This window comes from Embiotoca jacksoni, unplaced genomic scaffold (genome assembly GCF_022577435.1).
Source record: "Embiotoca jacksoni isolate LCO1_2020_lvr unplaced genomic scaffold, fEmbJac1.0.p SCAF_92, whole genome shotgun sequence".
In the NCBI taxonomy this organism is placed as follows: Eukaryota; Metazoa; Chordata; class Actinopteri; family Embiotocidae; genus Embiotoca; species Embiotoca jacksoni.
The window spans coordinates 773,999-789,379 of record NW_027185450.1 but is presented as its reverse complement, the minus strand read 5'-3'; the positions used below and the strand labels follow the sequence as shown (position 1 = coordinate 789,379).

General features: G+C 42.6%; 1 protein-coding gene across 1 annotated transcript in view; it reads left to right on the top strand.

Moving 5' to 3' along the window:
• The window catches only part of slc18a2 (solute carrier family 18 member 2), a 37,894-nt gene that overhangs the window by 9,855 nt on the left and 12,658 nt on the right, over positions 1 to 15,381 (top strand). The window contains exons 4-9 of the mRNA XM_069141888.1: positions 603 to 661; positions 764 to 847; positions 6,978 to 7,070; positions 7,855 to 7,944; positions 8,042 to 8,085; positions 14,012 to 14,072. Coding sequence (XP_068997989.1) covers positions 603 to 661; positions 764 to 847; positions 6,978 to 7,070; positions 7,855 to 7,944; positions 8,042 to 8,085; positions 14,012 to 14,072 — 431 coding nt within the window. The remainder of the gene's footprint in view (positions 1 to 602; positions 662 to 763; positions 848 to 6,977; positions 7,071 to 7,854; positions 7,945 to 8,041; positions 8,086 to 14,011; positions 14,073 to 15,381) is intronic.

The window sequence follows — 15,381 nt, the reverse complement described above, 5'->3', positions numbered from 1 at the left end:
TATTTTCAATTAAATATGGGTTTGAATGATTTACAAATAATCACAATCTGTTTTTATTTACATTTTGCACAGCGTCCCAACTACAGGGTTGTATTATAGACAACAGCAGGTCACTGATGCGTAAAGTGATGAGAGTTAATGATGGAAACAAAGAAGAGCAGCTAGTTACCAGCTAACTAACACCAAGGGGATCTAAACCGTCACCCAGTGGCGAACAACTCCTTAGGAAAAACTGCCATCTGGTCAACTTGCGCTGTGGGGCTTTCCATATCATTCAGCAGCCAGCCTGAGCTGAATGCGAGCGGCTAAAGGGTGGTGAAGAAAGAGGCAGGGAGTGTTTGCATGAATTTAATTTTTTAACAATGTGGGCTTAAAGGTGATGGTTTCATATTACTACATAGTTGAGCTACTTGCTGTTTTGGCACATCACATCTTCCATTGTAATGAAGGATGCTTTTAAAACTGAAGATAATGAAAGTCAGATTTAAAGTAATCCGTTTGTTTAAATATATACTGTAAACAGTATTTGTGTCGACATCTCAAACTAACCATATGTTTACTGTTCAAATGTAACGCTTGCCTTTTATTCTGTGTTCCCTTAGAGTAGGTTACCAGCTACCCATGTTCATTGGCTTCTGCATCATGTTCGTCTCTACTATCAGTAAGTTCCAGCAAACATTTTTTTGTGATCAGAAAGTCTGAATGCCTGAATCATGCCTGATGGTTCTCTGTCCATATTTCTGTTGTTTCCCATGTTGTGAAGTGTTCGCCTTCTCATCGAGCTACGTTCTGCTGTTCCTGGCCAGATCGCTCCAAGGTGTGGGCTCCTCCTGCTCATCAGTGGCTGGTATGACCTCCTTCTGTCTGCTTCAATGTGATGTTCATGGTCTATTCCACTGTTCACTCTATTTCACTTTCGCAGTTTCTTTGATGCCATTAAAGTATTTTTAAAAGGCCTAATTTAGTATTAGTTTGTGTCATCTATGACATTTGCAAGCAAATCCAAATCTAAAGGCTTGAAAGAAATAATATTTACAGATTTTCTTCCCTGAAAAACGCAGATATTAAGGCATTTCCAGGTAACAACGATCGAGACACTAATAAAAACAAATTGTAGGCCCATACCAAAGCTGTAACTTTTAAGTAAAATTTAAATGGCCGGTTTTAACACATTCCTGGCCCTAAACAATTATTCTGATGTTTTCCAGTTTGGATTTTGACTGCTCTTTTTAAGGTATTAAATAACATTTACTTCAACACAGATGGTAGAAAAGTCTCATCTTTGAATTTAAGTACCAGGGACTCTTTTATATAGATTTTCACACATCTAAGTGTACAAAAATGACTTGCGTAGACAAACATCTACATTCCTTCACCAGCTCAAGGTGTTGAAAACAACAAAATATCTTACCTCATGCAGATGACACTGAGACATTACCAGGTGTCTCTGGTCCCATACAAACAGTGAGTTGAACCAGTCAGTCTGACAAAATCTACTCTGGTTAAACAAAGATAAAGTTGAAATATTTGTTTTTTAGAGTGAGAGAATAAAGATGTATAGGAGCAAGATACCACAAGATGGTACATTAGTCACTGTGATGTAAAGTCTGATCCAATCAGCAGCCAGCAGTGATGTCATCATTGGTTTGTGAACATTATGAATCCTCCAGTTCAGATTCTGTCCGTCATCATCTTGTTAGTTTGGAGCGGTTTGGAGCAGGAAGTGACCATATTTGGACAAGCTGGGGGAGGAGCCAGCGGTGAATCTGACCGATCTGATCGGAAACCTGACGATACTACGTCCCGCCCACCGATAGTTGTAACCTGACTGCACCACAGGCCTGTCAATCAAACAGACACGCCCCCAAAAACAGGTCTTCTTGAATCTTCTTTTCTAATGAATGAGGGATTATTTTCAGATGGACCTCCAGAAAACTAATAAGAAGGAGTGACTTTAGCTAACAACACCGAGATAACTGATGGACACATTTTATTCACTTTGGATTTGATGAGAGAAGTTGAATGGGAGTCTATGGAGCCGGAGGCTTTTTGGAGCCGGCCTCTAGTGGCACTCGCTGGTATTGCAGCTGAAGACACTTCTGGATCAGAACCATTTTACAGACCTGAAGCTACGAACTCTTTTATATCCAGCCTGTAGTTTTATATCCAGTCTGTAGTTTTATATCCAGTCTGTGGTTTTATATCCAGTCTGTAGTTTTATATCCAGCCTGTAGTTTTATGTCCAGTCTGTAGTTTTATGTCCAGTCTGTGGTTTTATATCCAGTCTGTAGTTTTATATCCAGTCTGTGGTTTTATATCCAGTCTGTAGTTTTATATCCAGTCTGTAGTTTTATATCCAGTCTGTGGATTTATATCCAGTCTGTAGTTTTATATCCAGTCTGTAGTTTTATATCCAGTCTGTGGTTTTATATCCAGTCTGTAGTTTTATATCCAGCCTGTAGTTTTATGTCCAGTCTGTAGTTTTATATCCAGTCTGTGGTTTTATATCCAGTCTATTTTTTTTTATATCCAGTCTGTAGTTTTATATCCAGTCTGTAGTTTTATATCCAGTCTATTTTTTTTTATATCCAGTCTGTAGTCCAGAATGTTAACATCAGCCTGCAGCATGCTCAGACTTTCTGTTCAGACTGATGTGACCAAGCGTCATCCTTCATATAATGTCCTACTTTCTATCCTTCCTCTTATTTAGTGAGTATTAAAGTAATATGGCTGGCCACTGGCCAAACTGTCTGCCTGTTGTTCAGTTAATAAAAGCTGTAGGTCAGGGCTGAATGAGCTCATGTGGGTGTGATTGCATTGAAAATGACCGATCTGAAGAGGGACAGTGAATCCCTTGGTTTCCGTATTATTGTATGGGTCGGCTGCCATCAGACGCCTGTTAAAGGCTGCCAAGCATCCGAAGTTTCAGTATCTCTTCTCCCTCCCGAAAAAGGCAGTGCCTTCTGGCCTCTGTGGAGCCTCGGGTAATACAATTTGTCCAAATGAGGGAACAGGCTCTATGGAGCTCTGGGTAATATAATTTGTGCAATTGAAGAAATCGTTTTCATTTTCAAATCACCACAACTGGGCTTCCCAGTGGAGCCGCAGCACATCGTCCCAGAGGCCAACCACCTGCAGCATAACACTGCCTGTCCACACCTTGTATGAATATTACAGAAAATAATACTGAAACAAATCTGTGTTACTGATTGTGGGTTCCTCCGACACAAACACACTCCAGCCACTGATCTCAGTTCAACAGGGTTTATTTACACCGTATGATCCACCGTCACCGTGACCAGCCCTCTGACCAGCCCTCTGACCAGCGCTCTGACCAACCCTCTGACCAGCCCTCTGACCAGCCCTCTGACCAGCCCTCTGACCAGCGATCTGACCAGCCCTCTGACCAACCCTCTGACCAGCCCTCTGACCAGCCCTCTGACAGCCCTCTGACCAGCGATCTGACCAACCCTCTGACCAGCCCTTTGACCAGCCCTCTGACCAGCCCTCTGACCAGCGATCTGACCAGCCCTCTGACCAGCCCTCTGACCAGCCCTCTGACCAGCGATCTGACCAGCGATCTGACCAGCCCTCTGACCAGCGATCTGACCAGCCCTCTGACCAGCGCTCTGACCAGCCCTCTGACCAGCCCTCTGACCAGCGCTCTGACCAGCCCTCTGACCAGCGATCTGACCAGCCCTCTGACCAGCCCTCTGACCAGCCCTCTGACCAACCCTCTGACCAGCCCTCTGACCAGCGATCTGACCAACCCTCTGACCAACCCTCTGACCAACCCTCTGACCAGCCCTCTGACCAGCCCTCTGACCAGCGATCTGACCAACCCTCTGACCAGCCCTCTGACCAGCCCTCTGACCAGCGATCTGACCAGCCCTCTGACCAGCCCTCTGACCAGCCCTCTGACCAGCGATCTGACCAGCCCTCTGACCAGCCCTCTGACCAGCCCTCTGACCAGCCCTCTGACCAGCGATCTGACCAGCCCTCTGACCAGCGCTCTGACCAGCCCTCTGACCAGCCCTCTGACCAGCGCTCTGACCAGCCCTCTGACCAGCGATCTGACCAGCCCTCTGACCAGCGATCTGACCAGCCCTCTGACCAGCCCTCTGACCAGCCCTCTGACCAACCCTCTGACCAGCCCTCTGACCAGCCCTCTGACCAGCCCTCTGACCAGCGATCTGACCAACCCTCTGACCAACCCTCTGACCAGCCCTCTGACCAGCCCTCTGACCAGCGATCTGACCAGCCCTCTGACCAGCCCTCTGACCAGCCCTCTGACCAGCCCTCTGACCAGCCCTCTGACCAGCGATCTGACCAGCGATCTGACCAGCCCTCTGACCAGCCCTCTGACCAGCCCTCTGACCAGCGATCTGACCAACCCTCTGACCAGCCCTCTGACCAGCCCTCTGACCAGCGATCTGACCAACCCTCTGACCAGCGATCTGACCAGCCCTCTGACCAACCCTCTGACCAGCCCTCTGACCAGCCCTCTGACCAGCGATCTGACCAACCCTCTGACCAGCCCTCTGACCAGCCCTCTGACCAGCCCTCTGACCAGCCCTCTGACCAGCGATCTGACCAGCCCTCTGACCAGCGATCTGACCAGCCCTCTGACCAGCGCTCTGACCAGCGCTCTGACCAGCCCTCTGACCAGCGATCTGACCAGCCCTCTGACCAGCCCTCTGACCAGCCCTCTGACCAGCAATCTGACCAACCCTCTGACCAGCCCTCTGACCAGCCCTCTGACCAGCGATCTGACCAGCCCTCTGGCTCCACTCCTGAGGAGCCTCCTTCTCTCTCTCTCCGGTGTCTCTCTGCTCACTTTATAGGAGAGAGATAATTAGTCAAAATCCGGCTCAGCTGGACTCATTCCACCGTCCCAGCACCGTTCCCTGAACCACTCCCCCACTCTATCCCCGCTGCAGCTGAGCTAACCACACCCCGCCACCACAAATACATAACGAGTCGCATCTGATAATCTCTTGCCTCGCCTTCTTCGGTCGTGGACAGTGATGTACTGCCTCTCTTAAAACATGAAAGTCACTCCAAACACCTTGTCCATCTCGCTGCTTCACTACTGAAGACTTTCTGAAGCAATTCAAGGGTATCTGTTGCTGATTTTCTGAGTTTGACACAAAATTTTAGGTTGTAGTCACAAAAATGTGTAAAACAGGTGTTGATGTTGGTCAAGCAATGTGACCTGGAACACTTCTTTAGAAAAGCTATTGCATGTCCTTCTGCACGCACATTACTGTGCTGCTCTTTGTTAATGTACAACATTAACAGTATCCAAACTTTTTAATTACACCTCATATATACAGTCTCACAGCACATGATTGTTGATTTTTTAATTATGGCTCCTACAGTCTGAATCTATGTAGCAATGATCATATATTCTCCTAAACTGAAGTGTTGACACACTGGAAATCTTCCTACCATTCATGATCAGTGACTGATATTTTTTTCACATTTTTGTGGCCTGAAAGAAAGTGACATACTTCCAGCAATAATAAACTCAGTCAACCTAATTAGTTTAGCTATCCACTAACCTAATAGCACAGCTCCCCAATTATTAAATTTAGAGCTTTGAAAATAAATTATAAACCCATTTCCAAAAAAAGTCGAGATGCTGTTTTAATATAAATAAAAACAAAATATTATGATATTGTGGAAGGCTGGAAACCAATATTGGATGGTGGTGATCTTCGGGCCCTCAGGCAGCACTGCATTAAAAACACACTATTCTGGAGTGGAAATCACTGCATGGGCTCAGGAACACTTGTGAAAACCATCGTCTGTGAACACAGTTCATCGCTGCGTCCACAAATGATGTTAAAACTCTCCAAAGAAGAAACCAGATAGAAACATGATCCAGAAACACCGCCGCCTTCTCTGGACCGAGATCATTGAAGATGGACTGAGGTGAAGTGGACAACTGTCCTGAGGTCTGATGGATCACAATCCGAGATTCTGTTTGGAAATCATGGACGCTGCATCCTCCAGGTTAAAGAGGAGAGGGACCATCCAGCTTGTTATCAGCTCAGTTCTAAAGCCAGCATCTGTGATGGTACAGGATGCATTAGTGCACATGGCATGGGTAGCTTGAACATCTGGAAGGAAGCATTAATGCTGAATGATATATTCAGGTTTTGGAGCAACATATGCTGCCATCCAGACAACGTCTCTTTCAGGGAAGGTCTTGTTTATTTCAGCAGAACAACGTCCAACCACATTCTGCACGTATTCCAACAGCATGGTTCTCTAGTAGAAGAGTCCGCTGATAAACTGGCCTCCTGCAGTCCAGACCTGTCAATCACTGAAAACATCTGGAGCATCAGGACATGAACAATACAACAAAGGAGACCCTGAACTGTTGAGCAGCTGAAATCCTCTATCAGGCAACCAAAAAATTCCTCAATTTCAACATTTGATATGTTGGCTTTGGTCTTTTTTCAATGAAATGATTTGCAAATCATTATATTCTGTTTTCTTTACATTGTTTGTAACTAATTAGAAAGGTCAAAATAAAAGGTGTGGTAAAAATATAGGAGAGTCTTCGAATCAAGGTTGCCTGATACACTGAACAAAAATATAATTGCAACACTTGCCTTTGTTCCCATATGCACACAAAACGTTTATGTCCCTAAAATGTTGTTCACAAATTTGTTACAATTTGTGTAATTAGCATTTGACCTTTACAACATTAATCCATCCCTCTGAAAGGTGTGGCAAGATGTTGATTAAACAGGATGTTTTAGACTGTTCACAATAAAAGACCACCATAAAATGTGAAGTTTTGTTCGGTTTCACAAGTTTGAAGAGATCCCTGTGCAACACCTCTTCCATCAAATTTAATGCTGTTTTTTAAGTGCGTCAAATGGTATTTACTGTAGAACCATCGGTATCAGTTACTGGTGTCTGTTGAATTTGTGTTGCCTAACTTCGACAGCGGTGTGTTTCAGGGATGGGAATGCTTGCTAGTGTGTACACAGATGATGAGGAGAGAGGTCACGCCATCGGGATCGCCTTAGGAGGTCTCGCTTTGGGAGTGTTGGGTATGTATGCATTCATAGTGCATCTATTCTTGGGATGCTTCTGTAAAGGTAACAGATTGAAAATGTGAGCCCCATTGTTGTCTTTTTTTAGTTATTACATATGAAATCTTTCATTTAAATAGAGTAATCATACCTCAGAAATTACAAATAAAGTTACAGTCTATCTGAAAAGTATTACAAGTTGCATTTGGAAAGGCCTGGGACTCACTGCCGGAGTGGCGTAAGCGTGACCTGTTACATGATGTATCCACACCTGCTGTGTGTCAGCTGCAGCTGCAGGTCCTACCATTAAATCAATGAGTTTCTCTTTGATAATCGCCATCAGTAGAATATTTATGAGGTTCGACGAGTGATGAGTTGTAACCAAAAAGCATTTTTGTTTACCCGCATTCATAGCGAGACACACAGACCGAGATGTGTGTCCGTTCTCTCACCTGGTGAAACATCACCACGATATATTCAGAGCCTACACTGAGTTTCTGCTCTGATCATACAGTACGAATGTGATCACAGATTGTTTCCCTGTACATTTTAGCTGGAAAAACAGACGTCGGTTCTATTTTATAAATGCGAGGCGTCAGACGCAGCTGAAACGCATGAGACACAGAAATGAAAACATGCCTCACGAAATACCTCACGAAACGTAAAGAAACCGTAAAGCTGCTGCCAAAGACATTCTCGAAAGAAAATTGGCACAACTTGAGCTGTTGTGGTGAAAAGCTGCAGTAGTTGCATTTGTTTGAAAGTTCTCTCCACCATTGACCATCCAGCATGTCCTCTGCAGTTGGACCCCCGTTTGGCAGTGTTATGTACGAGTTTGTTGGGAAGACTGCTCCTTTCATTATTCTCGCTTTCCTGGCTGTGTTTGATGGAGGTACAGTTGCATTTTATTTCATTAAATTGTTTAGCAAAATAACATTTCTGTGTTTAGATATCAAATCTTACATTATGTTGAATCAATGTCTTCACAGCTTTGCAGCTCTTTGTTCTTCAGCCCACCAAGGTGGAACCAGAGGTGAGTTTGTTTGCCTTGATAATTCATTTCCTGAAGATGATCTCACTTCATTGAGATGGCCTTTAGAGCTGCACAGCTTTTAAAAGACTATTGTATGGCATTTTTCTTAATTCGATAGTAGAGAGAGTATCGGAAGTGTAGAGAGAAATGTGAAAGACCAGCAACAGAACACCAGGCTTTAGGTAAATGGTAAATGGACTGCAGTTATTGTACGAGTGCAAACCACTTAACATTGCCTGACATTCGTCCAAGCAAACAAGGACAAGGCACTTATGTAGTGATTCACTGAAATATATTTGTACTTTATATAGATACAGAATATCAAGTCAAGGAAAGAAATTATGATTCACACAGAGTCTTGATTCAAATGTGCAACACATGATGACATCCAAATGTTATCATATTCTTTGTATTCAGGAAATATGAATAAGCTACTCTAAACCTATATAAAGCACCAGTCATGCAAAAAAAACAACAACCACAGATATCATGAAACCACCAGAATCTTAAAACAAACTGGGATACCATTTTATTGATCATCCTGCCCAACACTACCACAGCCCCATATTTAGACATATTTATGACTTATATCTTCTGACTTGGTGATAAGGGAGTCAAAGTCTACGTGCAGTGCCAGATGCTGAAGGTTTGCTGCTGCAGTGTTTTCAAGGCTGCATCCTTTTCCCCAAAATACTTGAAACCAGAGTTTCCGGTTTTCCAAAATGTGATGTGCGCTCTCTGTTCATGGCCCCGGAGAAATCACCGTGCACATGGACCTGCACTTATGTGTGTAACTCAGGGGCTGATTTTGATCAAGTGACAAAACTTGGAACACTTATTCACTGAGGTTATAGCTTCCTGCTGCTCCGAGCATGTCCTGGTGCTGCACACTGTTCATGTGCAACAGGAAAAGTCTCTGAATGTTTTGACCTCGTAAAAAAGGAAAACTGCAGATTGTTGTGACTATTAAGGCACCTCGGTTCTTCTGATTCGGTCTCACATTTACCTGGCTGGTAAAATAAGTAAAAGTCATCCTAAGATTATATATATGTATATAAAAGTAATAAAAGAGCGTTCAATCAGTGAAATAAAAAAGTATAATAAAATAGTAGTTAACAACAAAGTCAGAGTGTTATCTCACCTTTCAGCAGAACATTCTGGGAACATTAAAAAAAACATTCCAGCTGAAAACAGGATAATAATGCATCATCTTCAGGAGGGAAAGATAACTTTGTGTTGATTGCGGCTCTTTTTAATACGAGTTTGCCTGGAACAGCTTACCCTGTGGGAGTTTGAGCATTTTGTTTGATCCCTTTCAGCATACCAGGGGAAATGTCATGAATTTCTCTGTGTCAGGCTCAAAACTAGTGTTTTGTGAAAGAGTTGTGTTTTTACATCCGACATCCAGAGGTGAAGCAGTGATTTTCAAAGTGTGGGGTTTCTGTGGGCTCTGCTACCCCCTGCCCGGCCCCTGTCAAATCAAAATGAATGCCACGCATTTCTACATTTTCCTCTCATTCCACTAATTTCATTTGACAAGTAGGTTTAAATTATAAAATTGGATGTAGAATGTGTAATATCTCTGTGGCAGCCGTGGTGTGAAAGAGGCTTCAAGCTGTTGTAAATGCCAGAACCAGATCAATGTTCTACTATAAAACTGAATGATTATGATCACTGAATGCAAGATGACCTTTTTTCCTGCTTCCAAAGCAAAGACTTAGTTGAGCATGTCATCATAGCTCCACCTTCATGACTACTTGACTTGAAAAATGAGTCAATCTCCTTCTACAATTTCATTTTGTGCACTTCCTCGTAGCTTTTATAAAACAAAAAAAACACGACGAGCGTTCGGCCAACCTGATAGCGGAGTGGTTAGGGTGCATACTACACGGGAACTAGTGCTCTGAGCAGAGTTCAGTCATTTGCTAGCTCAAATCAACAAGGTTTGCTTGGTGGTTAGTGAATTCAATATGTAGTCAACATTGTCTCTCATAATAAATCAGAGAATTTACTTGGTGATGCCTGTCTTTTTCTATCAGACACAAAATCATCCTGAAGCATCTGATCTAAGTAGGACAGGAACTTGGTTTTAAAGTCAATTGGTCCTGGTGGCATAATAAGGTGTGTTAATGCTCTATGTGAGAGTGGATGTATCCTGTTTGCTACTGTGTTGTGGCTAGGAATTAGCCTTTTGCCTTTGGTCTCATAAGGTGCATTAACAAACCTTCCTCCCCCGGTTTTATGAGAGCTGGTGACTGTTGTGAGGAGAGAAGTTGACATGCAGGGAAAGTCCCAGTGACAGCATGGAGAGACAGCTGACAGGAGGAAATAGACCCCACCAGGGCTGCTATGGGCTGGTACCTCAGAGCAGCTGCAGGAAGGAGTGCAAGCAGTCCCACTGCACCAACCCAACTACGTCTGCAGACACCAGAATGATACACCCAGAGTCTGCGAGGGCAGGGGAGGAAGAAGATTCTGGCAGATCTCTTGGATACAAACCCTTGAATGGAACCGACCAAGTGAAGGATTGACCTGTAGGTCATTGGCACTGAAATGACCAAGAGAAAACGTTTACACATTAAGGGAGGACAAGGACTCAGTGGGGGAAGGAAGGGAACTGCAGGTGTGTTGTTGTGGTTGGCAGAAGGTGATGACAGCCAAGGGCCTCAACATGCATCAAGGGAGGAGAAAGTGCTTGTCAGGAGGGATGCGAGGGCATTGCGTTGGCCGGTACTTCCTGAAAAGGCGGTGAAACAATTCCCAGTGGGGTCATGAGAGGAGTTGTGAGAGTGGACCTAGAGTCAGGTAGCCCAAAGCAGAAGGCAGTAAGGTGTGGCAGTCAGTGAATATAGATTTAGTGGGATTGTTCAGAGAGATTGAAAGTGACAGCAGAGGTTAAGTCAGAGAAACTAGGAGATGTCATCTACCAGTATGGTGTTGAGAGATTCGGGGTATTGGTGAAAAGGAAAGAACAGAGTAAAGAAGTGGTTCAAACCAGAAGGCAGAAAGAAATAGAGGTTAGTAAAGAAAGAAATAAGGCAGCTGAAGAAGCAATAGAAGAAGGCCAATGAAGAGGAAAGACAGGGAATTGAGGTGTTGCCGCAAGATCTTAGAAATTGATTAGCAGTGCTTAGGAGGGAAGAGTTAGGGCTCCCTCTTTATAGAGACCCATTTAGCTTTGTGAAGAGGTTGTTTAGTCAGGAAAGAAATGGACAGCTAAAAAATAAGCTATAAGAGAGACGTTAGACCACCAAGGTGGATTGAGGTGCAGTTGACAGGTGCCCAAAGGCTTCATTGACCCCTGGCCCAAATGGGGGCCCCTACCAGGCATATAAAAGTGCACCTGATGTGGTCAGGCAATTACGCATTGGCCTAATTTTTTTGAAACTACGTCCTCTTCTATATACAGTCTAAGATATGGACACACAACCTGAATTATAGCAACAAAAATTCTGTAGTTCATTAAAGTAATTCTTAACCAGTGACTCTCTTTTCTTTGGTCTGTGGAGCTTAAGGTTATCATCAACTCTGGCTACCAAGAAGCATCAGGCTATTATTCTAGATAGAAAAGTAGGAACATAAATATAAATACAAAATAATTCAATCAAAATTCAAAAAAATATCTCTTCAATTACATTGAAAATGGTATCACCGACAAATGTGTTCCAGTGCCCATCATTAGGGTCTAATGGACATATCTGATTATACAAGTAGCTCCGCCCCAGAGATCTGATTGGTCAACTGAACATTTGGAATAAATCATGATGACATCACATCCTGCTCATCATTAGAAATATCACTCCACCTCCTCAATGGGAAAATAGAATTAGAATAGTTTCATATAATATGTAATATAATGTAGTTTCTACTTGTTCTAGATCTATTAAATGACCCATTTGGTGAAGTCGGGTCTCTTTTGGTCCTTTTTGGTCGCTCCGAGCACCCGTACCGTAACACCACGGATAGTCACGCACTTACAATCCTAGAGGAGGCTAGCTGGACCGGTTTGGTTTGAACACATGACACGGAGCTAAAATGTTAAAAACACATGAGTCCATGGATATCTTTGTTCATCAGATATCTTTGATCATCAGATATCTTTGATCATCAGATATCTTTGTTCATCAGATATCTTTGCTCATTAGATATCTTTGTTCGTCAGATATCTTTATTCATCAGATATCTTTGTTCATTAGATATCTTTGTTCGTCAGATATCTTTGTTCATCAGATATCTTTGCTCATTAGATATCTTTGTTCATCAGATATCTTTGTTCATCAGATGTCTTTGATCATCAGATATCTTTGTCCGTCAGATATCGTTGTTCGTCAGATATCTTTGTTCATCAGATATCTTTGATCATCAGATATCTTTGATCATCAGATATCTTTGTCCGTCAGATATCGTTGTTCGTCAGATATCTTTGTTCATCAGATATCTTTGTTCATCAGATATCTTTGTTCATCAGATGTCTTTGTTCCAACCAGACTGAACTAGCTGATCAGTTTAGTGTTTCTATGTTCTGTATTTATTCAGTTGGAGACTAACTCTGTTGCTAGGTGGTTGCTAGGTGGTTGCTAAGGGTCGGATTACTTCCTGGAGTAGGAAACATTACATGTCACATAAGAGTCTACTGATTGTTTTCTAGTTCTTAGTCATACCCCATGCGTTGCCATGGAAACGGAGATCGCACTCACAAAAAGTTTGATATTTAGAGTGAGTTGCTCCACAATATGAACACATTTAGTTTACATATTTTATTTAGTTGGTAACTTGTTGTATGATCACAGTATTACACTGGAGGTTGTGCTTTAACATCAATATTGGCACGACAGTGATGCGGTCAGGACCGCGGCACTTACCTTGAAGCGCACCCTCTCGTGTAAAAATTCTTAATTGAACATGCTTATGAAATAGTTTTGCAGTTGTCCTCTTTTAAATGTTTATAATATTTCTTGACCTCTTTAGATTTGTCCTTTATTTACTTTTTTTTTTTCAACTTTAATTCCTCAGATCAGACAGTTGCTGCCATTTCCAGAAATGTTTTATAGCTAACTTATTTTTTATGAAATGATCATCCAACATTGTAATGTTAACATAAAAGTCTGCAGGCAGGTAAATGTATGCGAACAATAGCCTTGAAGAGTGAAAAACAGATGACAGATGCTCCAGTGAGCCCTTTAGATTCTGGTTCGAACACTAATTAATGACTTCCTCTGAAAAGAAAGAATGTTCCTTTGCTTCTTTTCAGGATGACACATGAACTAATATATGTGGCGATAACAAACAGAGATTTCTCTGTTGGAGGCAAATTCAGCAAGTGACCCTGTTTGTGGTCATTAGGAGATTCTTTTACCTTTTCACTCCATCTCTGCTCTTCTAAATGTCCTGCTCAGAAACATTGATGAGGTTCTGTGGAGACGTGCAGCTTCAGTGTTATTCTGCTTCTATTCAGCAGGAAACCTCATTGTAATGTGTTTGCTTTATTTCTGCCAAATTATATGCCAATTTTTTATGGCGAGACAAAGTACAACATTTTTATTTTTATTTGATTCTTACAACTGATTTATTGTTTTAGTTTATTTAGTTTTTGTAAATAGAAGCAGTGCTTCCAACACATTTAACAGGTGTGGTTGTTAACTTTGCTTTACAAAGCTGCCTTTCACTGGAGATTTGATGAATTCAGTGCTCTTAAAAATGACATTAAAATATAATAACATATTGGGTTAATCTACTTGTGAATTCAGGCAGTGTTTTCCCAGACTGTAGATGAGTTTCCAGAGGTTATATTTTGTCTATATTAATGGTAAAGTTGGGCTCCACTGACAATTGTAAAGCAAGTCTTTTAGAAGTTGGGGTTTTGTTTGAACAGGAGAAGCTTTTTATATTTCACAGGATGTTGTTTTTGTGCCTTTGTTGTTCACAGAGTCAGAAGGGGACGCCGCTGTTCACACTAATGAAGGATCCGTACATTCTAATCGCAGCTGGTAAGAAAATAATGGCAGTACAGTAGATGTAGAGAAGCATCTGAGATTTTTGTTTTTTTTGGACATGAAACTCAAACAGAAAGCAATTGTTCCAGAGCAGGAATATTCCTTGAAAATGTATTGTGAAGTGAGAGTTGCATGTTAAAAAGGATCTTCTGGAAAACAACGCTGTGTGTGCCTCGTTGCAGTCAGTCAGTCACCGCTTGGCATCCACTGCCACGTTCTTTGGTTACAACCACAGTTCCTGCTGGATGTCGAGGATGTTTTTAACTTCTGCCCAGCAGTGTGTACCGGGTGGTAACTAGGGACGGGTGAGCACAGCATCATCTGTATCTGTTAAACCAACTAATTTATCTGCAGCCGTATCAGTACTCAGAGGGGGCAGGGCTTAATCAGGAAGTGGGCAGTGCTTATACCAGAATTAGGTCAGAACGAACCGGAAGTTGTTCATTTAAAGCCTGAGATTAAAGTGGGTTGATCAGAAATTGCTAAATTTATTATTTAATAGAAAAGTGTTTCCAGAACAGCCCCAGAATTGAGCTTCAGAGCAAAGTTTTTATCACAAGAGTAAGAGAACTATTTAAAGAACAATTTCTTTTTCTTTTTTTCTTTCTTTTTTTTTTATAAAAGTTGCTATGTTTCTTGTTGGGGAACTACGAACTGCTGACCTTTTGCTGACCAGGAAAATGTCAGTACCCCATCCTATTCCAAAGCCTGAAAAAGAAACGGGTCCAGCCCCTATCCAGTTGGAAAGTTAGCACTGTGTATAAAAGGAGGCCCAACTGGTTCCTTCCTTCCTTGTCAGGCTTCAGCACTCCAAGCATCTGCTGTCAAACCTCTACCCGCCCTCCTTGTGTGTGGTTCTGACCTCAAATTACTCTTTCAATGGGTCCCCCAAGCCCTCGTCCCATGCATTGCTCCTGGAGTGAGTCCTGGGGACCCGAATCTGGGTAATCGTTTCTACTCAGCCTGGTCCATCACATGGGACTAGTTTACCTCCTAGAAACTATTGGGCCCAACTACACAGCTTCCAGGGAAACATGAATGTGTTGTTACGAGTTGGTGATTCAATGATGGAAAGGCACAGTATAAACACAGTCCTTATAAAACATGTCAAATCGACATCCCACTGCTTTTTACGTGAGAACAGGAAGTATATTAAGGCCTGAGGTTAATTTCATATGCAATAATATGGAAGATGACACTGACAACAAGTTTGTGTTTTCAAAGTCAGTTTGCCGCTGTAACGGTCCACCCCCCCCCCCCCCCCCCCCCCCCCCGTCGGTTACAGTGACAACAGAGGAATAAA